The sequence below is a fragment of the Mixophyes fleayi genome, chromosome 7 (assembly GCF_038048845.1).
Source record: "Mixophyes fleayi isolate aMixFle1 chromosome 7, aMixFle1.hap1, whole genome shotgun sequence".
NCBI classification, from domain to species: domain Eukaryota; kingdom Metazoa; phylum Chordata; class Amphibia; order Anura; family Limnodynastidae; genus Mixophyes; species Mixophyes fleayi.
In genome coordinates, this window is record NC_134408.1 from 148,850,458 (window position 1) to 148,877,629 (window position 27,172).

Genomic DNA, 27,172 nt, shown 5'->3' on the forward strand with positions numbered 1-27,172 from the left:
CAAACTGTGTCTCTAGGCTCCCTGGGGTGCCTCGGCCAGGACCAGTGGTAAGCAAGGCGGGGGACTACGTGATAATAATTTTGGCTTAGAGGGTGCCTTGATAAAAATATGGAGACCCTAAGGGTGCCTTGAACTGAAAAAGTTTGGAATCCACTGGGCTAGCGCCATTAAGCCCCGCCCCGTCCACTTCACTAGGGCCGTGGCCGGAATATGGGAGGCTGCACTAGTCTCCTAGTAGTTCGGGAAATCCGGGAGAGTAGGGCGCTGGGTGTAAATTAGTTCTAAAATGTAGGAGGAACACACAGACAACACGTCGTTTTAAATGCTCTATAATAAAATATTAATTGGTTTCTGGGTGGCATCGGGAAGCTGAAAGGCCTACCAGCTGGAGGCTATATATAATATAATACACACCAGCGTAGGTAGGATGCATACACGCTGCATTACAACAGACAGAAAATAAAAGCACTTAAAAGTATTCATATAATATTTTTAATACACTCTATTTAAAATAACAAGGCACGCCAGGATAATACTGTACAGCTGTGTTTGCACCTGTAAGGAGAGCGTACTAAGCCATAAATAAAGGACTAATTAATAACATGGGGGTGATAAGGCAGCGTTCTGCAACCAATCAGGTCATCCTACTACATCAGACCTGGACAGCTGTTGTATAACTACAAGCCCCAGCATGCTCTAAGAGCTATCGGTTGCCAAAGCATGCTGGGGTTTGCAGTTTCACCTGGAGAGCTGCAGGTTGTTCAGGTCTGCGCTACGTGTCAGATTTAAAGGGTCTTTCGTCTTTATCCGGCAAAAACACAACTTTTATTAACTGATGAAAACACGACCCTATGACTTGCAGAACATCGGGTTTTGGAATGGATTACATTATTCAGCCAATAGTCAGACACCTCTCTATCCCTTGTCAGTAGCTGTAAAAAGAGTTTTAAGAGATAAGCTGAATTTTAAATAAACTAGCAACAGTTCATACAAAACACACAATATGTAAGGTATATGCGTTATAACTTCTATCCTGACAGCTGAGCTGACGTACAGGTGGATGAACCTCTCAGCATCCGAACGGATAAATAACATTAAGCCGGAGAGTCCACGGAGGAGTGTTAGTACGGGGCTGGAAGGTTTACGGCAAACTTTAATGGTGATATTTTTATGCTTTTATTAAAAAATGAATGTTTCCATTAGCGAGTGCCATTCTCGTAGGTTTAAATGGCGTCCATTAAAAGCAGGTGCTGAGCGGAGACGCTCCATTAATTCCTTGGCTGCTGTGCCTGGAAGGTCCGTCATCTACACCTGAGCGTTGGAATTCTACATCAGGCACCCAGCCTTGCGGATGGAACCCCCGCTGTCAGGTCGAGAGTGAGGAACCCCCGCTGTCAGGTCGAGAGTGAGGAACCCCCGCTGTCAGGTCGAGAGTTACAAACCCCCGCTGTCAGGTCGAGAGCGACTCTCCCAGTACATAATCCAGCGTGTTAGTTATGATCCCATGAGATATAAAACAGAGATGTCACATTTAGTGCTCTCGTCAGATTGTAGTGTTTCCAAGTGTAGACCCTTTTGCAGACCATCAAGTCTGACCAGAGAGGAGCCGCCTAACGGGCGGTTTCTGTTGCTGAGCGTCCACTTAGATGAAATATTCTTTCTTTGACTCGTCTACGGCTTCCTGCAGGGAGGGGTCGTTTTTCAAAGCCGCGTCTGCGCTTTCTGAAAATTCCGTGCCTTTGGCCTCGTTGGTGTGGTACGTCCCCTTGTGTCGGTACAGGTACCGGAGCAGCACAATGATGAGAACCACGACTACCACGACTACGGCAGCTATAACCCCTAAGAGGAGGATATAAACAATGTTAATGGTCATTTCGTAACCCAGCATCAAGCTCTGCGGTACAAGAGCAGCTAAGTGTGTGCCAATGTTTGTCGGCTAGGGGCCTTCTGTCCATCGTGCCCTAGAAGGGGTCACTAACTGGCTGAAATGTTGCTACACCTTTGGTGATTGTACAAGACTTTAAAATAAAGACCTGTGAGTGTGTTACACAGATTTTACGTTAAACAAACATATGACCCCCTCTACTCCCCTCTCCTAATCGCTCTCACTCCCCCTCTGTCTCTCCGATTTATCCCTATACACATGTATGGACTCTTGGCGATTATTGGATAACTGTGATCGATTCCTATATATTTATGTTTCAATGTGCCAGCTGTGATGTCATTCTTGTACGGAGTGATTGGTGACCTGGTTAATAAAGTTAAGCCTCATCTATAACTCACCCTAGTCATGTCCCCCCCTCTTCACACTGCCGCAGACGACCCCCACGGTCACAGAAAGGCCCCACTATTCCTCACACCCCACATAGAAATGAACCCCCTGGCTAGGCTACATGACTGACTGGCCAAAGCCTCTCCCTCCCCCACAGAGCTCCAAACAGGGAGAGCAAACGGCTCATCCCGGAACTCAGGATTCATCGTCAACATCAAAGGCCGTAACGCGTGATGTGATTCCATGTTATGTGAGAAAACAGGGCAGTGACGCAATTTGCTGCAACATATAAAAAACCCGCAAAAACTGCAGTTCTGCATAGTCTGATAACAACACGTAATAAAGACCTATTGCCTCATTTTTTATTGTTGTGGAATTACAATAATACCGGTATGTTGCCCATCCTTGCCCAGACATGGTATCCCAGACGGTCAGACAATACTCAATCCTGTCCCCTCCACACGCCATGCCCGTTTCTCACAGCACCTCAACCCATCGCATTATCCAACTTGTACAGTAATAATATCACCCCATTTACAGCAACACAGAATTGCCATTACCCATAATGCAACGCAGTCCTGTGCGCTCACCCTGCACTAGGTTCCTCCATGTGATCCAATTAGGAACTGGCTCTATGTGTGATGGTAACCAGACCCGCCCACGAGGAGCTGGATCCCTGTACATTTTTCCCAAACAAGTGTGTGGCTGAATTAGAGAGGTCAGGCTGCTCAGAGGTGGGGTGATGATCCCACCCACTGTCAGATCACCCGACTCGCAGTTTTGGCCAGTCTCAAGTAAACACCCCAATCGGCAGCCCTTTCAGCGGCATGCGCACTGCGATACGGCATAACACACAGTGTCTGTTGGCGCTTTATAAGTTAATAGTAATAAGCACAGTGTGTAGGGGCACCTAAGTTTCTAAATTTTGCGGATGTTAGAAGTAGTTTGCATTTTGGATTTTGTGGACCTATCATAAAACTATTGGAAGACATCTCTGTAATATTAATCCTAGAGGTGTCCTACGTGTGAGTCTGGACATTCCTGTCGCTCTCTCCCACTTGCTCTGACATGTTCCTGCAGTAACTGAAACTGGGATCTAATATTAGACACCTACATTCAGTTTTCATGGCCCCTGCCTATGCTTTAGGTATTACGTTAGAGATGACTGTCTTACCCGCAATCATAGCCACGTCTGTCCCACTGCTGGAGCTTTCTGGAGCTGTGGGTACAAAGAACAGGATATTATTATAATCTCTTTACAGAAGCACCACACTCTGCGCCGCCGTCCGAACGGTGAACGGTCTGTGCCGCGTTTCTCATAAGCTGGAGACCAATTAACATCTGTATCAAATCACTTTAACCTGTCATTACAAAACAGATTCTTCTAATCTGCAAAACTGGCATGAGGACATGAAAAAAACGAAATACATTAAAGAAATGACTAAAGACAACAAAACGCTGCTATACAAATATTCCCACTGAGTAAATAGTCGCCCTCGTTTCATTAAACATAATTGCCTTAGATTAAAAAAAATAAAATAAAAAGCTAAAGAGCTGGAAACGCTCAACAAAATAAAATGCTTGAACATCTGATAGAAAGCCCACAGGGGAACGGTCTCATTAGACTCCATGGTGGATAATATTTTTACCTTGACTGATAAAGCAGAACAACAGCTCTTGGTAATACATGTAATTAAAGGGCCGCTCAAACCGAAACAACAAGTTGGCTTCCATAAAACAGCTCCAGATTATATTCACCAATATATATTTAAAAGTTTTGGGAGTTGGTCAGGATTGAAGATATCTGTGATAAAACGCTATGACCTCATAGAAAGACACTGATACCAGAGAACAATAGCAGTCACTCAGCTGCACAGCAAATTACAAATTAGTCATGGGATAAAAACCTTTACACAAACGCGTGACATTGATGCGTTACTGCATAACTGAGCGACTCCAGGACAAAATACATCCGTGTCAAACAGACTGCGAGGAGGAACGGACTATTTTTTTTATTTTACAAGACAGTCCGGGAGCTGCACTATGTTCTGTCCACAGTAGGATCTAACAAGACATAGGTTCAGGCAATTCAGTGATGCAGGAAATCTAATAAGAATTTCACAATGCATTGATTATCTGATGTTCAGTGTAACCCTGCACAAAATACGATTTTAACATTTTCATTTCTAGGGGGAACCAGGCTGTTAACTGTTACTATAAACTGGACCCAGAATACAGCAGCACTGTGCTACATGTGCAGAGATATAAAATACACGTCTGTAGATTGCAGCGAGTGTCTGCGGTACGTCAGACCTCCCAGTGCCCGCAGCTCCTGCAGGGTAACAGAATAGAGTCACTGGGCGCAGCCACTGATCCAGTCACAGTACAGTATATATTTAGTTTATATTGGGATCAGGGAAGGATCTCCTTCCCCCGCGTGGCTTCTGCTGTCAGCCCGTCCTGAGCCTTTTGCAATCATTTTCCATATCTTCAAATCCACAGGCCGCTCGGCGTGAATTCATACACGCTGTCAAAGCTATTCCTGAAGCCTGGCTGGAAGCTGTTACACGGCAAGGCCTAGCAATCCCTGCTTCATACAATGTATATATAGATATTACATGAAAGAATGATGCATCCTAAAAATCTGGTATCTATACCGATGGTAGGTGCTGTCTCAAAGCTCAGATGTATCCAAAGCAGTGGTGAAAGTGGGGGGGTATACGGGAGTATATGTCATACCACCACTTCTCCTACTGCCTTGATTGTATCACTATCACATTCTGGTCACTTACATTATCATCATCATCATTTATTTATATAGCGCCACTAATTCCGCAGCGCTGTACAGAGAACTCACTCACATCAGTCCCTGCCCCATTGGAGCTTACAGTCTAAATTCCCTAACACACATACACACACACACACACACACACAGACACAGACAGACAGAGAGAGAGAGACTAGGGTCAATTTTGATAGCAGCCAATTAACCTACCAGTATGTTTTTGGAGTGTGGGAGGAAACCGGAGCACCCGGAGGAAACCCACGCTAACACAGGGAGAACATACAAACTCCACACAGATAAGGCCATGGTTGGAAATAGAACTCATGACCCCAGTGCTGTGAGGCAGAAGTGCTAACCACTAGGCCACTGTATATCTATATCTATATATATTGAGCTGCAGTTAATTAACTTATTACCTCCGAAAGGTGACTGGGAAAATCCTACACAGATCTCTGCCAAGATCCAGCAAAGGGTTAAAGCTTAGCAAAAATGACATTTCTAGCTATTATTAATGAATATGCTTCCCTCGTAGTGGTGCTTGCACTCTAATCGGCTTGTAAATACATAAAGTCGAACCATTAGAGCGCAGGTTCGCCATATACTGTATAGAGCACAGCGCTACAGGAAGGGCACGCTGCAGATCCTAAATATATACTTGCCGTGTATGGAGATGTGAAAGAGATATACAGGTCTATGGAGCACCGATTATACTGGTCAACAAGTTACCAGCTGGTAACTTTCCTAGCATGCTCGGTCTTTGGCTGGCATTACATGCTGGGTTTTGTAGTTCCACAACACCATCTACTTCCTCCTGCTTCTCTCTCCTTGACAACTTGTTCTAGAGAAGCAATCCCTACTTTTTTTTTTTTTACTACGCTCCCCGGCACAAGCCGCCAGCAGGGTGCTGTGAAATAGGTAAGTGAAGGAAAGACAAAGGAGGAGGGTGGAAGTGGGGGGTACAATAGGCTACAATGGGCTGTGTTGTAAGGGGTCATAAGGGGCACTTGTCTTCTAAATCCCACTATTACCACCCAGACTCATTCACTTGTAAAAAGTTCCTTATTAGGAAAACAAAATCTGGCAATATAAAATTTGCTTTCGTCCTATATTTAGACTTTTTCGGGGGAGGAGGAGGTTAGATTGGAATTTCTAAGCCAAGGGGCGAGTTGTTTTAGATAAGCATTTGAGGGTCCTGAAGATTAGTGATACTGTAAGAAAAAAAAAAAATGACGTTCTCAGAGTGTGACAAAATGCTGGAAGACAGGAGCTAGACGAGCGATGCCAGGGACAGCGTTGCCAAATTGGTATTTTTTCAAAGCTCCAAAAATAGCTTTGGGATAAATAAGTTGTCTCTTGGCTCTGACTCGGCTGTGGGTGACAGGTGATTGACAGCAGGTGGAGGATGTGGGCAACGTCAACTTCTGTACTGCAGATGGTTTCAGCAAAATATTGTCTGCGAAAAGCCATTGTCCTACTTTATAATAATGTTTTGCACACAGGTTATTTCTATTGTCTTTGAAAGCAGCTATTAATTCTACAGCAAGATTTGACTCCTGTCTAAACTAGAAAGCACCGAGTTCCAAGAAAGTTTGTATAAAAAAAAAGAAGAAATGTTGCATATTATTGCTTGGAAATGATGCTGTAATTTATCTGTCACTGATTTAAAACCCAGCTGTCACCCACTTTTGATATTTGTAACATTAATGGCACAGTCTGAGTAAATGCACAATTGTGATTTGCAGTTATTAACGGATATATTTATTCTTTACAGAAACACAGCTGTAAAATGCACTCTTCCCCATCTGTGTTGTACTTCCAGCTGTTACGCCGTAGGTATTATTTAATTTAGTTGTTGGTGGGGGCCTGTCCTGTGACACCAATCTCATGTGACCATATAGAGCCAATGAGCTGAAAGCTGGCAGTATTATGATGTCACAGGACACACTGAGCGTGCTCCTGCCAGTACTTGGGCTCTCTCATTAATTCTCATGAATGTTCTACCAGCCCAGAAGATGCAGCTGTGTAAATAGAAGATTATAGTAGATAATATATCACACAGTCAATGTAACATCATAAAGTGCGGACGACGTGATTTGCGCCATATCAGCCCCCTGCTGCGCACTTTGTTTTATTGTGCTACAGAAACCATGGTGAAGGAATTTGCCTTGGAATTGAGTATTCAAGATGCCAGAGGGGAGGGGACATGGCGTCACTGTAGCCCCGCCCCTAACATGCGTATCTCATCATTAAGCCCCGCCTCCGCCACGATACGGGAAGGTGTCTGCTCGTCATTTCATTGGGTAGACACATCTGGTGGGAGATATTCTGATATCTTCCCAAAAAATATCCTGAACAAACTCAGGTTAAATACAGGAATTCACTGACATAAGTCAAATTTACAAATGTATAATCTAAGGGCCTGAAGGTAAATGTGAATAACAAAAACTAAACTATGGGGTAGATTTATCAAACTGAAAGAGGAAAAGTAGAGTTGTTACCCATAGCAACCAATCAGATTGTAGCTTTCATTCATCTACTACATTGTAGAACACGATAGCTAGAATCTGATTGGTTGCTACGAACAACGCCTCCATTTTACATTTTTGGAAGGGTTGATAAAATTCACCCTATGACCCATTACTATGACCAGAGAATAAATGACTAAATATTGTACCTCACACAATATGAACGCCCTTTAGAATATCACCCCCTCCCCGCTAACAGGTCTTTTAGAAGACGACCACTGACAGCAAATGAAATCCACCATTTTGATATCAGAACAGGCACATTAGTCCAGTAATGAGCTGTTGGTGGTGTAATTAATGACTCAGCCAGCAACGCCTGGTATTACAAATTAATATCCGCCGCGCCTCGCCGGCTGTGTAGAGAGATATAACTTCTGGTCAGCGTTGAAATATCACTTTGCAGAACAAAAGACCTTTCCTTAGCAATATCTTTTTAGAGCAAGAGAGGTATATTGGGACGTACTTTTACTGTGACCGCTGTATTTATATCCGTCCGCAGCGCAATGAGCAGCTTAAGCTACTTCCACTTATTTCAGCGTGAAATTATAATTTTTTTTAAAGGACCTTATAGTGAAAAACGAAAACACTTCACGAAAAGTTATTTTTGCCATGTACAGATGAGGTTAATAAATAAGACAGCAGATAATTCTACTATGAAATACAAATAATGAGGAAAAAAATAGTTTGTATGACTTTTTTTTTATGTTTCATGTTTTTAAGCATACTTGCCAACATTTCTTTTTCTTTTTCCGGGAGATGCCGGCTGGGAGGTGGGCGTGCAGGGGGCGGGGCGGCGAAATCGCGTCATTTTGGCCCCGCCCCCGTTACGGAATGACGCAAATCGCGTCATTTTACAGCGGGGGCGGGGCTAAACGCCGCGATTCCGGGTGAATCGCGGCGTTTAAACTGAATTTTTCCCACTTACAATCAGGGAGATTGCCACACTCGTCCGGGAGACTCTCGCAAAATGCGGGAGTCTCCCGGACATTACGGGAGAGTTGGCAAGTATGTTTTTAAGCACAAAAAAACTCTGCTCAACAATCTATATTTTCGATTTAAATGTCTGGAGGTTTGTATTTTGGGGCCAGTAAACGCATATTTAATAGCACGTGACCTATGCAAACTGGAGGCAGCCAATTTGTTGGAGAAAAAATATCAATTCAGTAAGAACCAATGCCTCAATATTATTAGTCAGAGTGCCTCAGTGATTTCACTAGTACCCAACAAACTGAATTCTTATGAGATCACACAAAATGGCTGCCTCCATGAAATCACACAAAATGGCTGCCTCAACTGCGTGTAAATAACAGGTACCCATTAATAACATGTATGCATGTGTCCCATTGTCACCAATAAGAGATTACCTTTAATTATCCTAAGTTGCACTTGTCTGATTACAGCTGACTTCTGATTGACTGATGTGGGCGTACCTCACAACTGTCCCGATTTTGGACAGTCCTGATTTTAGAGCTCTGTCCTGATACGTTTGTCCCATGAGTGGGAGTATAGAAAGGTATCATCCGTTCACTGGGCCCGATTCATGTTCGGACGCAACTTTGAGCGCCATTCCGACCGTATTTAAATCCAAGTGTATCACATACTTACCAACTTTTGAAAGTTGGATTTCGGGAGCCAACCGGGGGAGGTGGGCGTGATGAGGGGCGGGACTCCAAAATTTGCGTCATTTTGGCCCCGCCCCGTGACGTAATGATGCAAACGCGTCATTTTACAGCAGGGGGTGGGGCTAAATGCTGCGATTCCCGGTGAATCACAGCGTTTTGGACTTAATTCACTAGGAAGTGGGCAGATCCGGGAGATTGCCACACTCTCCCGGGAGTCCGTGAGACTCTCGCAAAATGATACACAAGATACATATCTATCTCAATCTGGCTGTGTGTACGTTTTGGCTGTAGCCCTATATAGAAACCTTAAATGTTTGGAGGTACAGCTTGTTTGCCATAGAATCCAAGGCAACGGGGTCTCTCTGTTATCATAAATAAGCAACTCTCAGACAGTGGAGTACTCTTGTTTTATTCAGCAAGACAGGATCTATAAAGCACAGATTTTATTTAATTAATAATTATGTCCCACAAAGTCTCCCAGTACATGATACTGTATGTGTTACAATTTCTCCAGAAGAGTCTACATACACTTTTAAAGGCATTTTTACAAAGAGGATATCAACAAAAAAATAAGTCTCCTAAACAACATTTGTGCAAAATAATGTGATTATTCGCTGTGTAAGGGAACTGAAATGCATTTACTACAGTAAGTGATAAAGTAAATTCCTCTGTGGGCCGTGCTGGGGATGGGAGTAGCTGGGTTGCAAACAGGGACATTCCCCTTATCAGTAGCTGGTACCAGACCTCAACACATTCCCGGGGCTCACTTCAAAGGCCAGCCTCCTAAGCCCCCCCCCCCTCCCTGCGGCTCCTGCACACAGCTGATAAACAGCTCAGCCCCTCCTCAGGAGTTATCAGGAGCTGCTGGAAGTAGAGAGTAGCTGGAGAGATAACAGCCTGTTGGTGAATCCTTAATACCTCTGTACAGAGGAGGCAGGGGGGCTTCCTGTCATTAGGAGAGAGAGCCAGAAGCTTAAACTCTAAACTTAACCCCGTCACGGCCTGAGCAGACCAAACCGCAGGGCTGCCAACCATCCCTCATTTTCCAGTCCCGCTTTTTAATGATTTGGAAATGTCCCTATTTTTCAGTAACAATCAAATGCACAATGCCAATCCTCTTTTCTTGCATGGTAAATGCATATCATTCTTATTCTCTAGGACAGGCCTGGACAACCGGGTGCTGTGGAACTACAAGTCCCAGCTATCAGCTGGCTAAGCATGCTGTGTCTTGTGGTTCCACAACACCGGAGGAGACGCAGGCTGTCTAGTCAGGCTCTAGGCCTTATAAGATCATATTTATTGACTATTTAAAAAGCAAAAAACTACCGTGCAGTCTGAATGGTGACTGCAGGATGGTGTAGTGTGCTAGAGAACAGGCACCAGAGTAGTACAGTGATTCAAGGCGCAGGGCAGTGTAGCAGAAGGCAGTTCAGTGAGGTAGGGGCTGGTATAATGTGTAATAAGACAATGTACTGTAGATAGAGTCAGTATAGTGGAGCACAGTGTAGTATTATTTGCAGAAGGAGCAGCGCAGCAAATGCTTTCAAATCATCAGTGTTGTCCTATACTCCCACATGGTCATCCAAGGCTTTTCTAGCATCCTACCATTCCTAACAAACACCACTAACTCTGCTCTCATGTGCAATCCTTGGCAATCAGTTCTTGCTGAACTAATATACTGTATAAAACACTAAAGGATAACATAGGCAAGAATGATTTTCCATGTAAATCGTTATTCCTCTGCTGAATCACTCTGTCAGTCTCTACATTGGTTGTCTGTTTTCTACCGAATCCAATATAAAATACTTTTACTAACCTACAAGGCCATCAACAAAGCTACACCAACTCTATGGAATTCTCTCCCTCGCACAGTAAGACTTTCCTCTGGTCTACAAACTTTCAAGCATTCTCTGAAAACCCACCTCTTCAGACAGGCTTATAATATTCCTCAACCACCCTCTTCTTAACCTCACTAGATTACCCTATTACCACCCGTTACACAATTTCACACAAGACAACTACCCCCTGACCAACATTGTTGTGTGACAGGATCATTTAGCTTATAAGTCACTTTTACCTTTGCAGTCTGGCTGGGCCGAAATGCAAAATGTAGACTTAACCTCATGTATCAAACTCTCATTGTCCAATAGATTGTAAGCTTGTGAGCAGCGGCCTTCTCACCTCTTTGTCTGTTCTACCCAGTTTGTTTATTAGTTTACTGTGAATGTCCCCAATTGTAAAGCGCTACGGAATATGTTGGCGCTATATAAATAAATGATGATGATGATAAAGGATAACTACACCCAAAACAAAAAAAACAGACAGGTACCAAATATTTTTGACAAAATCGAAATCATGCCCTGTCCCTGAGCATCAGGAACAGCTAGAACAAGGATTCTTCAATAAAAGCTAATGCCAGAGGTCTGCAGAATGACACTGAGCATACAAGAGAAGTGGTACTGTGCAGCCCGCACATACAGAATGAGGACACGGGGGCTCACGTGTAGAGCAGGGATGGTTATTATCAATGCAGCCTGTGTTCCCCATGTGTGTATATCTGCCATATTATCGCATCATCGCCCACGTGACCCGGCTGCAACAGGAAATAAATGTCAACGTGCAGGTGATTTGTGACACTTTGTTTTCTGGAGTCTATTAAAGAAAGTAGGTTTGTGTCAAATGTGGGTCACAAGCTACATAACTAATGATTACTTCACAAGTCAGCAGGAGGGTGTCTGTAATGAGGCAGCGCAGAGAGGAAGAATACAAAAGAAACTTTTCTGCTGAAAAAATATAGTCTCTACCGTGTTAATCGATCCAATAATGATGGCATTAATGGTAATTATGTTTTAATGTACATTACGCCAATTATCATCATCAACATTTATTTATATAGCACCAACATAATCCGTAGCACATTACAGACAGATAGAGAGGTAAGAGGGACCTGCCCGCAAGCTTACAATCTATAAGTCAATGGGAGTCTGATACCTGAGGGTACGTGCTACATATTGCATATTGGTCCAGCCAGATTGCAAAGGTAAAAGTGCTTAGTGGATATATGATTAGTCACGCAGCGATGTTGGTCAGGGGGTTGGTTGTATGAACTGTGTAAATCTAGAGAGGATAAGAGGGTGGTTGAGGAATACTATAAGCTAGATGAAGAGGTGGGATTTCAGAGAATTTTTGAAGACCAGAGGAAAATCTTATTGTGCGAGGGGGGGAAATCCACAAAGTGGGTGCAGCCCAGAGAAAGTCCTATAACCGGGATATCCCAATACAAACTAAAGCTTTAATATGTGCAACACAATTTCGGCTGCTAACTCAGACAGCAGTACTACAATCTGCACCCAATGTCCTTGTGCTTCTGACCGATGATGAAAGCCTTCTTGAAGTCTAGGCTGTGTAGTCCAATCGCGTCATAATGTTTCATTAGTCATCCAACCTAAGGGTATATATTCCATCCTTCCTGGGGTATATACACCATCCTTCCTGGAAAAACTACCCTCTTTCTATCTCTGTTGTCTTCCTGCCCTTTTAATAACATCGTTGCAGAGACTATTACCGGCCCAGTCACGACCGTACTGACGTGAAAGGTCTAACGCCAATACCGTTGGTGGTATTTCCCTATGCTGGGGGCAGACCTCCACCAAACTGCTTCTGAAGGGATCCCTAATAAATAGCATTTTATGAAAAAATAATTATGACACTTCCTAAAAATGTTAATTTTGTTATCCCCGTGGTCTATTTATTATTGGTGGCTTCTACCATCTTGTATCGCTGCAGACCGCCAAATATACTGCTGCTTGTATTCACCATGCCAGGGCTCATTGAATGGAGGGTCTAACCCCTGTGTGGTCCTTGCGCATAGACGACTAGAGTTGCGCATAGTGTCGGGACCCAGCAATGGATCAATGGCGTCTTCTATGGAGGCAATGGAGAACTCCATTGAAAAGGTAAACTAACGCTCCTCACAGCTTAGTAAAGAGACTCCATGGTCTTATGGGGGGGAAGCCATTCAGTTTGACAGTCGTTCTTATCATTAATAAGTCCCGTTAAAAAGTACAAAGGACTTTAGTAATTCCACATTAAAAACTTAAATAATAGTCAAACTTGCGAACTGCTATCAGACAGAATGAATGCCCTGGGCGATTCTTATCTTTGCCAATGACGTATCTCTGTACATTAAGGGATATATTTACTAAACTGCAGGTTTGAAAAGGTGGAGATGTTGCCTATAGCAACCAATCGGATTCTAGCTGTCATTTTGTAGAAAGTACTAAATAAATGACAGCTAGAATCTGATTGGTTGCTATAGGCAACATCTCCACTTTTTCAAACCCGTATTTTAGTAAATATACCCCCATAGAGTTGCAAATTGGATTAGGAGAAGTTTTATTTCAGCTTGGTGAAGGGAGTCTGCTGACAACGACCTGTCAATGGAGCTCAGAGTCAGTCTGCAGCAGTGAAAGCCATCAAGATATTATCATGCATAATGCGAGTATTATGTGTGAGGATAACCCTCCTGCTTGCTCAGACCTCATCTTACATTAGGGATAGGTTTTGAGGACAAGTTCTGAAATGGAATATGGAAAATCTTAGTTCTGAGGAAAGGCTAGAGAGATTAAAGGGGACATCACAGAACTAGAGACGAGCATCGTGTTAATAGCTCACATCCTACCCTGGGACCCCTTCGTTGGTTAGGTAGGAGACCCCCTAACAATTAGAATAATAACCATTGCAGTTCGGCTGCTGATTTCTACTCTCGTTACGAATGTTCACAATTACAAATATCCAACGACAAGTCCTTAAAATAACCTAAAATAATGAGCGTCTGCAAATACCTTCCGGCATCCCCTGTATGTGCAGTAAATGTACAATTGCGCGGCCGTCTTGCCGGTCTCGCGCCATTTCACTGCAATCTGACTTAATATGCAGAAGGTTAGAAAAACAGGCCCTTAAAAATCAGCGGGGAAAACGCTTTTTTTCTTACGGAGGCAGAGGGTAAGATGTAATATTGTCTTGTCTGTTCCTTGCTCTTTTTTTCTCTCTCTCAAACCTCTGGGCACGCTGCCCTCCAGGTCTCCGCCAGCTTTAATTGAATTTAGACTATTAATTTTATGAACTAATGGAAAAAAAGACCCCTGGGAGGTTTCATGCATTTAGCACAAGGAAGAATGGAAAGAGGGTATTATCCGAGCAAGCCGTGGATACCACGTGTCTGCACCCAGCAATGTGGTTCTCTGATCCAGGCCGGCAGATAGCGCCCAGATAGACAGCTGCACGGTGAGGATTTCATCAGAGGGCGGCTGGATTCCTGGAGCCCACGTCGTTCTGCACCGTGCCATCTATATACTGGTGTGCTGCTATGACTAGCCGTGAGGATGTACAAATAGAGGCTTTGCTGTTAAAGGACCAATAATAGTAATATTCTATTTGCATTATATAAAGCGCCACTGGGATTATTAACAAATACGTACGTAAAACTTTTAGGGTGTTGTCAGAACCATGGATATCCGAGATAAAGCTATAATCAGCAGTAAGCATTACTGCCTCTTACCAGAGGCTATCTCCGTGGATATTAGATTGTAAGCTTCACAGGCAGGGACTTGAATGATTAAATATTCTGCTTCGGAATGTGTAGGCGCATCATGAAGAAGACGACTAATGCCCATATCTGGGCATATCTGTCTGTGCGTCCACTTGGCTACACACACAGTTGATAATAATATGACTTGAAAATCATTGATACTATTTTTCTTCTTATGGTGAAAATAAAGTGCGTACTAAAGCTGTTACTATTTCCTAATGCTGTTAACCAGAAAATCTACAGCACATGAATTTGGGAATAAACTAGTCAGAACTTCCCTTCTACTACCTGTGCCCTTGGCATACAGTGATTACCCAGAGCTGATGTCACTGTTGAGAATTGATTGGCTGCATTCTCAGGCCATACGATGACTACACTGTATGTAAGTCAGGGGCAAACGCAGGATTTGTAGAGCTGAGTTTCCACACCACGCCACCAGTGGGCGTGGCCAGCATGCATGGGGGCGTGGCTATAATATTAGACAGTGCTTGGCTACTCTCCAACTCTTCCTATCCCCATAATATACATGGGCAATGCTGCGTGCACTACTGTTAGGTGCACGCAGCTCTCACTTTTCAAGCAGAGCCGTGTGAAGCGATCCAGCCACCTCAATTATACAGTGCCCCAGGCTTGGAGGGGGGGAGGGGGTTTCCAGGCACTAGGAAACTCCCCTCGGTTTGCCTATGTAAGCGAAGGGGGCATTGCAGCAGAGAGATCAGAGCTTTAAGTTACAGGTAAAAGTATAAGAAGGCAAGTCACATACCGGCAGTACACCGCACTCGTTACAGCTGCAGGCCGTCTCTAGGAACACAACACATTGTAAAAACAAGTTAATTATGAATTAGGTAATCTGACAAGACTGCACCGACAGCTGCTGCATGAGGTCCCACATGAACAGACAGACTCTGCCAGCAAAACAGAACTTGTTAAGAGCTGGGAGTTAGGGCTTAAAGAGAAATTATCACCTTATTTCCTCTTATGCTAATTGAATGTAACGGAACAAAATACATTGTGATGTCGCAGGATTGAGAGACAATAGATTTAGAGCCACGTGCACCTCTTGTGTGCTGGTAAAAAACGAACTCCTGTGACACTAACGCACAAAGGAATCAGTCTATGTTGAAGAATATAAGAGTAGCCGTTTATTAATACAGCCCTGAACATAATGAACCTTGTTTAGAGTTAGGGGCAAAGCAAAATATAAAAAAGGAGCAAATTTGCTCCTGGAGAAGCCATGTTGCACCACGGGGAGGGCAAAATTAAAATGTGTGGATAGATTTAAAGTTGAGAGGGGACGTGTCCCGGCTCAACTGTAAATTGCAGCGTAAATATAAAGCTGTCCAGGATTTATGTGCTACATGCAAAAGCAGCCAGTATTTCCCTGCATCCAAAACATAACTGTATGTACACCCCCAGGCCCTCCCCGTCCTGTATTTTAACATGGTTTGTTCCAGGAGCAAATTTGCTACTTTTTATTTTTGTTCCAACTCTAAATTAGGTCTTTTATGCACAGGGCTGTACTTCCACACTCCCTTTCTCTATTATTTTAACATTAAAAATGTTGATTGGCATAAAACATGTAACAAACAAATAATATCAATACATAAAACATTTTGGTATAAATCCATTTCTGCCCCGGCCTTGGAACCACAGTGTGTGATCGATCAACAAAATTCAGGGACGAACGCCCCCCTCCCTTGTCCAGAACACGAAAGGGTTAGAAAGTGTCATGTGTTAACAGGTGAAGGACTTACAAAAAAAGCCTTTTGCCCTATAAATTGCTGCTGCAGATATGCTGGGACTTGTAGTTCCTCAACAGCTGGCGTGTCACATTTTAGCTACCCCTGTTGATGTGAGTTTGGTTCCTGGCTCGCACACATGCTGCGCCTCAATATTAATCCACAACACGGCTCATAGAAAACATACGCTCGGTAAAAATGATCATTCCATCTGCCTGTTTCCAGCTCTCGCTTGACCTAAGAGCTTGCAGGGAGCTCTCGCCTGGAAACTGGCGAGAGTATTAGCGAGAGACGAAAGGGATGACCTCTGCTCCGTCTCTGCAGATGGCCGTGAGACCCACCTACATGTTGTTATACACAGAGCATTGTGCTTTTTTTATATGCAAGTAAATCTACGCCCAGGATCCACACAGGACGCAGGCAGGATGCAGGAATATCCTGTTTGGATTAGCGAGAAGATTGACTGTTAGGCCATTAAAGGACAGATGGAAAGCTAATTGAGTGTGATGGTAGAGGCTTCATAACATCATAGGACGCGTGTACCTATAGTCCCAGGACTGTGTATATGAGAGTGTGGGGGAACAGAGCATACGGCGGGTGGGATAGTACAGCATCAATCACTCTATACTGTAGAAACGCAGTACTCTCCTGTTTATTCAAAGCACTAATGAACCCCCCAAAACAGCAATTTGCCTTATAGAACAGCGCTTCTAATAATATACACAAATAAACATGCAAAACGTTTAGGATGATATTTAAGCTAAATCTGTGACAGTGGTGGGAGCATTTTTTCCTATGCACACCAGTTAAGACACCTTTACGTCTACTGAAACACACAGCATGCAGTTAACAAATATCAGATACAATGTCAAACCTAAGTTATTTTAAGATATATATTTGTAAACGACACCAGGGGGTAAATGTATCAAGCTGAGAGTTTTCCGGCGGGTTTGAAAAAACAATCAGATTCTAGCTATCATTTATTTAGTGCATTATACAAAATGACAGCTAGAATCTGATTGGTTGCTATAGGCAACGTCTCCACTTTCAAAACTCTCTGCTTGATACATTTACCCCCAGATGCTTTGACGCTCAATCAACCTGGATTTTCGGCTTAGGAGCAATCACTATACAATGTGCATTTATGCTGGCAGGAAAGTGGTTATATTCTACAGAGCCACACAGCTGACGTGGGTTACAGTCCATTGACTACGGTCACCCTTGTTCCAGCCTAAAATAAAATAAAAAAATCTATATATATTTTTTATGCATTAAACGCCTGCAAGGAGGTCTTTCAGGAACAAAAAGAGCTTACGATTTAATTTTGGTGCCCGAGACAAAAGAAGGGAAAAGGTACCAGCACTAGAATTGGATAAGTTTCTTCAGCCAATCCCCCACTGTAAAGCTATGGTTTAAAGTGGACCCGTCGCTGTTTAAATATCAAAATTGGAGATAAAACTCGCGCAATCGAGTTTCAGGCAGAACCGCCCGTTTCAGAGGTGCCAAGTTCAAGACATAAAAACTTCCGAGTTTCGCCCTTTGCTTCACAGTTTTGCTCTGAATTTGTAAATTTGCATTTTGTAGAATTGATGGTCCATGAACAGAGCTGGGGCAACGACGGTCAGTTCATCCTGTGTGGTGAAGTTGGCGTATGACTCGGAAGACTTACGGCCAAATTCCACCAGCGAAATGTGCAAAATCTTATGCCCTAATGTGGAATGAGGCAAATATATAAACAGTTTTGGAAATTTTGCTCATCTCTACCTGTCACCGATAGAGTGGAGGCGGCTAGTGGCTGAAACAGAGCCGTAGATCAACTTGGCCAATAAACCAGATCATTTCCTGCGATTTGAAGATGGCCGTGGCTGTTTTAATGCGACACACGCTAGGATTACACACGTCCTGGTACAGACTGCAATATCGCACCATGAGCTGCCACCAATACTCCTTCCAAATGAATTGATTGCATTTGGACATTTCAGGTTATTATATTCCGCTGCCATTATAACCAAGCTGAACATTTTCTGCGCTGTGTTGAAAAATTATCCTCCTAAATTGAATTTTCTTTTAAACTTATTTACGACTATGTCAATATTTTGTCTAGATCTCCTTTCAGCTGAGTATTTTCAAATAAAGTCTCTTTTCCCTATAATTCTAGTGTCTGTTGTAGGCAAAGGTGAGGGCAACGATTAGTTATCTTCTGCACAGTCGTCCTGAAGGTGAAGGATGCAGAAGAGATAGGCCGCTAAACTACTACACCCAGCATGGCTCCCCCTGAGCTGATTGGCCAACCATGCTGGGGGGACGTCGATCAACAATAACAGGAACAAAAATATATAGGTAGGATATATAGGAATATAAGATGCCAAAGACCGACGGTAAAATAAACCTTCAAAACAATATTGTAGCCAATGCCATCGGCCGCGGGGCAAAGATGTGAGCCACTTGTGTTCGCTGTACAGAGGGGCCCACAGTCATTCTGCCAATGGAATTTACCGATTGTCATCATCAAATTATGTTATAAAAACTAAAGTTATGTTGCTATTAAACATTCGCCTAACGCAGCATCAAGCAAACTGCCGCAGTGCCCATTATTCTCACTATGCTCCAGAACTATTTCCCAAGCTTGAGCACGACAGCTAAAGCGATAGCCGTACTGTCCGATACAGACAGCTTCATGGGAAGGGGATCTCCAGATCCCTCCCCGTCAGGTTTCCTCGTACCAATACCTGGTCAATGATTGTGATCACTTTACTACAGACTATTCCCAGGACAGATTCCTATCGGACTCCCGGCAAATCAATTTGAATAAAATGCCGTGTTAAATAATTTCTTAACATTGCGATAAAAAGTGATAACTAACGTAAACAATTTGCGACAGGTCATAAATAGACCCCTAACATTTGACATTTAGTACTAGGCAAGAATCCAGAACCAGTCTCGGAGGGATCACATCCTGGCAATCTCTAGATAGGCCGCCCGTTACCCCAGGTCAACACTCCAAATGCCAACGAAGTGTGTCTGTCCTGGCATCTGACTAACATTTCACTCCCTGCCTGGTAACTGTGCACAGACATTAATCCAAGGGCCCTCCCAATGTCTCATTCTTCTAAAGCTCTGCGAAATTTTGGAATATTTTTAGAACCTAAGAAAAAAAAAATGTGACACTTCCTCTGCAATTCTGCTTTCCAAAAACTTATCTGCAAACTAACAGCGCTAATGTATCTGGGATACACATGCACAGCTACATGGCTGAGAGACTGAAGGCACACGATAAGGGTATACCAGACATCACACACAAATAACTGGTCTCTGTACACACATTTATCACACTGCTAAACAACTGCCATCCCCTATGAATTCATTTTGTAGATGTTAAAACTCACGAGAACTAGATTTATGTGCGAGGTAAAGAAAACAGTGGTAATGTAGACAACACAAGAGAAATAGCAAATAGTGAGAGACTTGCTGGATGTATTTGTTCACTGAGAGACCTTGGTTGTCAGTGAAAGTGACAACTCTCCCTGTGCCCAGGGCACTAGATTGCAAGCTCTGCTGGACAGGGAAGCAAAATGTGTAGCATGCAAAGCAGTATAGATAATACAGATTATTATTACAATAAGTGTCACTTGCTGTCCTGTAAGCAGATCTCTGGCAGGGAAGAAGTTACAAGTTGTGGGAGGTAGAGCACAGAGAGGCGTCTATACTCACATGGAGGGCTGACGCTGCTCTGGTTAGATGAAGCCATGGTCACTGGGGTGTCCTGGGGTGGTCACACTGAGGCTGAAGGAAGCTCTCCGTCTGCAGACACTGATTCCCTGACCCTCTGTACACTGGAATAGAAACAACACATGTGTCAGTGGGGCTGCAGATCATACCAGGAGGGAGGGGCAGGAGTTTGCAGATAACAGGAACTGTTTTTAGACAGACTCTGCCTTTAGGGTCGCACTTCTGGCAGAAACTACTCAACAACTCCTGCAGAGTTTCCAAAGAATAACATAAAAGTGTATTTCACCTCTCAGGGAGGTGTTTCATGAGGAATAGACACAAACTGACCCTGGTCAACGTGAATTACACTAGATACTGTACAACAAGCAGTTACACTTCAAGGACTAATTGCAGTGTGGTGCCTGAAGAGCTTACAATCTATCAAGGTGTTTGGAAATATTAGGGGCTATGTTTCACCCCTGTGGCTGTATAGTTGTTGTAAAAACAACAGGACCTGCCCTCCAGGAGAACTACTAGTCCCAGAGCACCCGGTTGCCTCATCCTTCTTTAAAAGGTCACAAAACCTAGAATACAGTATGCGGTGGCTGACAAAGAATGCTTAGACTTGTAGTTCCACAGCATTTGGTGAATCAAGTGTTGACCTGTAACAATTGCAAATATAAAGTACGTATATGTATGTATGTATGTATGTATGTATGTATATTAATAGGTTTATGGGTCTATTTATTATAATCAGCCAGTGATAAGACAAGTTGACTTTCATTTTTAAAAAACAAAAACAAACAAACAGTAAAGTTAAATAAGTGAAAACATTTTTCTAAATAAACCCCTTGATGAATTGGGAAAAGCCCTAACAAGGGTTTTCGCCAGGTCTCCACTTAAATAGACCCCTCAATCTCATCATCATTATCTATTTATTTATATAGCGCCACTAATTCCGCAGCACTGTACAGAGAACTCACATCAGTCCCTGCTCCATTGGAGCTTACAGTCTAAATTCCCTAACACACACACAGACCGAGAGAGACTAAGGGCAATTCAAGAGCAGCCAATTAACCTACCAGTATGTTTTTGGAGAGTGGGAGAAAACTGGAGCACCCGGAGGAAACCCACGTAAACATGGGGAGAACATACAAACTCCACACAGATAAGACCATGGTCGGGAATCGAACTCATGACTCAGTGCTGTGAGGCAGAAGTGCTAACCACTGAGCCACCGTGCTGCCCGTGGGAGCCGGGAGGGAGGACCGGGTTAGAAATCTGAGGCGTCTGAAATCCACTATACAATATTCAGGGGTGTTTGACAGTCGCCATTTCACACGGGAAATTCGGTGTGTGTAGAACAGAAAAGTTCTCCGTTAATTATACTCAAGGTTTATTACTGAGTCTATGGTCTAAAGGCTCTTTCACACTGACACGTAGGGGGAAAACGCGTGAAAACTAACACGCGTTGTACACACGATTTAGTGGCGCGTTCTAATCACCTTTACCATACTCCTATTCATACCTTGCACTTGTACCTCTACTAGTAACTCACCATAATGCATAAACACACTTGACTGCTTTTTAGACCTCCCACCACGTCCCCCCTCCCCCCCTGGGGTGTGATAATACAATTGCGCAGTTCAGGGTGGGCGGTGCAGTGAACATGCGCAATGCGTCATCAAGCCCCGCCCTCTTTGAAAGAGGTAGAGCAGGATCTGAGAGCCTGGTCTACTAGCAGTGGGACGCCACAAAATTGAGGGGGAGTCTCCCAGAAGGGAGAGGAGAGGAGACAAGTAATGATAGGACGGAAGCAGGAGAGAGGTTGCGCCGCATTCTAACATTTAGAAACGCGCTATACTGGGAACAGCAACTTTAATTTATTTTTTAGTTGTTTTTCATGTGTTTACTAATGTGCAAAAAGTACAACAACAAAAATCATAGCTGTGAATGACCCCGAAAACCGTTATAAAACCAGGTAATTTCCTGAACTAGGAGCCACAGAAACGTGAAACACAATAACGTGATGTAAAATGATTATACAACGTGTACTCTTTAAACAGCAGCTGAAGGTGATTTTTAAACATGTAACCACTGTAGTCACTGGGGTGTTTCCTGAATGGGACACTGAGCAGTCTTTGTACGACTCCCGCCATGCTGAGAAAACCCTGCTGCCATATTTTGTCTTTCAGTTAGAGAAGTAGGCCGGGGCGTGAGCGCCACGCAACAAACGGTGACACAAAGAAAGAGAGACCGCTGAGCCCTGTGGTCGCGTGTTGAGCGAGTTCTACATTTTGGGCAACCTTCAGTTGAGCGATTGCTGTAAAGGTTGCTCAGACTTCCACCAGCAGCTGCAGAGTTGCTTAACTATTTCACTGCCTGTGATATCCTGGGCCCAAACACTGGCTGGATATTAAGCAGCTGCACAGAGAGGGGGGTGTGTGTATAGGGCAACCGTATTTTTAAAAATAGAAAACCAGGACACCCGTCTGACACTGGTTAGTCACAAGAAGCCGACTTATAGGTGCCAAATGCAATAAAACAGTTATATGATCCTATAACAAAGAGTAGGAGCAATACTGGACAAATTAGCATTCTCGGTTAAAGACGGGATATCCTATGAAAACAGGGACTCTAGGAATCTTATCTATAGTTGAACTTTGTTAAATATATAGAGTATTTCAATGCAATGCAGAAAAAAAGTAAATTAGCCTGTGCAGACAGATGCAAGATGTTGTATTTTGCAGGAATAAGTGACACAGAGTCAGAGGTCTCGTCTGTGGGTTTCTCTCTATAGGACGAGTGATGTTTACTGGCGTCTCCGTACTGAATACCTCCCAGCATTTCACAGGATTTTCTATAAACAGTTGCTATTTTTATTGCGACCATTGACACGTGCTCACCCCTCTGCGGATTAGACATGCAAATGTTCTAAATATACAGCTCATTATATACACAGCTTCAGGTTTTTTGTTTTTTTTTGGGGGGGGGCGAAGGAGGGAGGCACATGAAGATAATTAAAATAAATTAACTTTTTTTTATGCAAATGTATAATTAGTGGAAGTCTCCTGCAGCTCTGCGCTGGTCTCCTGTATACTGATCCTTCACACTTGAGTCACACAGGCAGCTGTGTTGTCAGTGCCCCTCCCCTGTATAACTCACATGCCCTGGGACGTACATAGGGGAGGGGCACTGACAACCCATTTACCTTAATGTATCTGGATTTTAGGGTTCTGTCCCGTTCTGGGACATATTTGTCTCGCGGCAAAAGAAATACCACCAACATACTGATTCAGTGTAAATAAAATATACCTTTACTATGTAAATGTCACATTAGCTGCAGCTTCACAGCCAAACCGTTCATTTGTTTTAACATTTGGAAAAGGTTTTAGCGAAAAATTAGCTTAGCGCTACATTTCATTTTGCTGCAGATTTCATTTTGCAATTAAATTAATTAGTATTAAAAAGTAAGTTAGCAGTTCTAAAATGAATTAGCTTAATTATTTATTTATTTTTTTATGGCCATGTCTGCAAACCAGAGTTAGCAATCAGCCCTGGGGTGTAACAGAGATCAGATGGAAGCAGCTGATGGGCGTGTTTGGGATAGAGGATTCGTGAACATGGAGTTTGTCTCTTTAAAATGGAAATTAACCATTTATAGAAATTCTATATATTTATCATTGCCTATTTTTTGGACCCCAGAGGGCCTTATGGGTAAGAAGCACGACACTAGTGGATCGGGGGTTTGGTCTAGTAGGATTGTGAGTGTGTCCTAATTTGTTCCGAAGTTCCATATGAGAATACTGCAGATATGAGGGGTTCTCAGATCTGCTCTACGGGTAAGAAACATATTGTGCTCTTGTGAGAAGATCCACAAAACATGTCCTGTTAGTGAACAGTGAGAGCATTCTGAAAATAATTTTAGGGTGGAACTACAAGCCACAGCACACCCCAACAAACAAAATCTGACAGGAGATGCTGGGATTTGTGGTTCCACAAGAGCTGGCGAGCTAAGGTATGTGTGGTGGTACTGAGCCCTGAGTGAACTTTAAAATGCAGTTACTCCAGGAGGTGGGGTTACCAGTGATAATATACCCTTATAATGGGTAAACAATCACTAAACATTCAAGGAGATGTTTATATAAACATGAACTTGGTTGTTTTCAAAAGCTGAAGTAAAAACGGAGATCAGGAACAAGAAAACACTTAACATTCTCTTATGACGTAAGTTATTCTGGAATTTCCTGACCTCTCCTTGTGAATACACCAAAAATTCAGTTCAACTGCAGTAAAAACAGCACAAAAAAAGCACTGGGGAGTAATATCTTATAATATTGACCGGTGCTTATCCGTCCCTGGGAGCCAATTTCACAGCAAATACGCTTAGCTTTGAAAGTCCCAGAATATTACGGTTTACTATAACCTGAATCACAGCTGTCAGGACACTGACTGGTTATTAGATCTATAAATTCCTGGGACAGGTCCCATCTGTTCCCTCACCTGTCGTCTGTCTCATGAGCCAATAACATCAGCAGCAATATGTCCTAATATTCTGTATGATTATATTGATCACTTATAGAGCTGCAGTACACGGCCACTGGAAGATAGCTGGTCACACAAGCACAACATTAACCATAAGGTCACTTATTGAGCACAATCAGGGCCTGATTCATTAAGGAGCGCAGAACGAACGTACGTCGAGCACAAACACATCTGTATACAACTGCAAGCGGATCTGAGGACACGTCTCTTGGTGAATACAGAGTAGATACGTTCTGTGTACACCGCACTGACCATATCGAGGCAGAAACTACACACTGCAGGATACATCCAATATATATGCACAATATAAGGTCCCAGCAGGATTCACAGAAAAAAAAGAAAAAGTATTTAATTATTGTCGCCTATTAATAATACAGTCATTAAGGAAAAGGCATTGGGGGAAAAAAAAATCTTTTTCTCTTCATTTTTTGTTTTTTACATTAAATATATTTATCGGGATGTACTCTATGTGTACTATATATAAATTTATTTTTTATAGTTGCCTCTGATTGCAAACACATGTCCTAGGATACATACACAGCTGTCATCACTAGTACTCAGTACTTACACCCGACCTGTAGCTGGTGCAAATGATACGGCTATAAAACACGCACCTTAGAGATACCCAAAGCTTGAATTAGACGCTGGTGAGAGCACTCGGCACGACCTCACTGTACATTGACTACGTCAGTCCCCCCCTTTCCCTTGACCATTCCGCCCTTCAAATCATAGGCAGTGGAAAGAATGAATTGCATACTTTGTCGTAAGTCTCATTTTCGTGCATGCACAGAGCGAAAATAAACAAAATACTCCACGTAAAAGCAAAAAGGTGTTGTTGCCTGTTGCAACCAGTCAGACTCTAACTGTCATTATTCCAGCACAGTTTACAAAATTAAAGCAAATGCGACTGGTTTTTATGGGCAACACCATCTTTTTCCTTTGTACCAGTACTCCTAAATCTCCAGTGTATTTTATATCATACTGCAATATTTTGCAGGTTTGATCATCGAGGGAAGGGAGACATAGGGGGTGAAAGGGGCTGAGGGCAGCACAGTGGCCTAGTGGTTAGCACTTCTGCCTCACAGCACTGGGGTCATGAGTTCGATTCCCGACCATGGCCTTATCTGTGTGGAGTTTGTATGTTCTTCCTGTGTTTGCGTGGGTTTCCTCCGGGTGCTCTGGTTTCCTCCCACACTCCAAAAACATACTGCAAGGTTAATTGGCTGCTATCAAAAATTGACCATAGTCTCTGTGTGTCTGTCTATCTCCCTCTTTGTCTGTCTGTGTGTGTCTATATTAGGGAATTTAGACTGTAAGCTCCAATGGGGCAAGGAATGATGTGAATGAGTTCTCTGTACAGCGCTGCGGAATTAGTGGCGCTATATAAATAAATGATGATGATGATGATGATGATGAAAGGTTGATTTGCAGATTTTTTTACTGATTTACAAACCGAAATCGTAATCACCAAGTTTATTAAAGGTAGATTGACCTACAAAGAAATATCGCCAGAGATTGCAAAATCATAGAAACCACCGATGGCTCAGTGATGAGTATAGAACAGTTGAAGCTGTGATGTTATCAGTTTAGTAAACTGATCTTGGAAATCACCAGAAATTAACTTACTGGTGTCAGACATTCAAGATGAGTTTAAAACAAGTGAGATAAAAAAATAATAATTTATGTTTATGCCCATTTATTGCATTGTTGCTATCACTGGTGCGCTGATGTTAAAAAAACAAAACAAAATAATTAATGTTGCTGGATTGCGCTGGACAAATGGCCAGGTGTCAGATTATTCTATAGTCCATTGGCTAGTAATGGAAAATGCCATACATGTAGCTTTTCCTATTCATTTCAACGAGGTGAGAACACAATTTAAATGATTCCTTAAACGACTGTATAACTGAACTTTCATAGATCCCCCATAGTGTCACTTAATGGGCCACTAAACCTAAAATACAAGCGGCCTTATGTAAAAATGTGTCCAGAGCTGTACAGAAGAGGCACGAGTGCCAGCTCTTTAGCCGAGTGTTCGTTTCTGTATAGTTCTGATGGGATAACAAACAAAAAAAAAAAAACACTTACTGCAATAATAATGAAATTAGAAAAGTACAATACATGTACTAGGGTATGTTAAATAAAAGAATGAGGCTTAAAGTAAGTTGTACATGTAAAAAAAAAAATCACATTACTATTTACCTTGTTGAAAGAAATTAATATTGACCATCTTACCCAAATAATATAATGTAATACTTTGCAAAATAATACAACAAAATGCATTGTAATCTCCCCCTCACGTCCAATAAGTGTTACAGTTACTCACATCGCTCTCAGGAGCCAGGAAACTGAATGTATTTTCTTTTTCCTTAAACTTAGAGAAACA

At 42.8% G+C, this 27,172-nt stretch overlaps 1 protein-coding gene across 2 annotated transcripts; it reads right to left on the minus strand.

Annotated features, from left to right (window-relative positions):
- Positions 1-476: 476 nt before the first annotated feature.
- Positions 477-27,172, minus strand: GYPC (glycophorin C (Gerbich blood group)). 2 transcript variants are annotated; one of them, XM_075181120.1, is made up of 4 exons: positions 27,113-27,172; positions 20,245-20,366; positions 3,447-3,491; positions 477-1,839 (listed from the first exon to the last, which is right to left on the minus strand). In XM_075181120.1, the coding sequence occupies exons 2-4, from the start codon at positions 20,279-20,281 to the stop codon at positions 1,643-1,645; spliced, it is 279 nt and encodes a 92-aa protein (XP_075037221.1). In that variant the 5' UTR covers positions 20,282-20,366; positions 27,113-27,172; the 3' UTR covers positions 477-1,642. The 2 variants fall into 2 exon arrangements, with proteins under 2 accessions (XP_075037221.1, XP_075037220.1); XM_075181119.1 differs by lacking the exon at positions 27,113-27,172 and having other exon boundaries at positions 20,245-20,439.

Bases quoted from the DNA above. Each gene is read 5' to 3' on its own strand.
- GYPC (XM_075181120.1), bottom strand. From the start codon at position 20,281: ATGGCTTCATCTAACCAGAGCAGCGTCAGCCCTCCAT. The intron at 3,492-20,244 runs GTGAGTATAGAC...TTGTACCCACAG, and splicing joins GAGCAGCGTCAGCCCTCCAT to CTCCAGAAAGCTCCAGCAGT. The intron at 1,840-3,446 runs GTAAGACAGTCA...TCCTCCTCTTAG, and splicing joins AGACGTGGCTATGATTGCGG to GGGTTATAGCTGCCGTAGTC.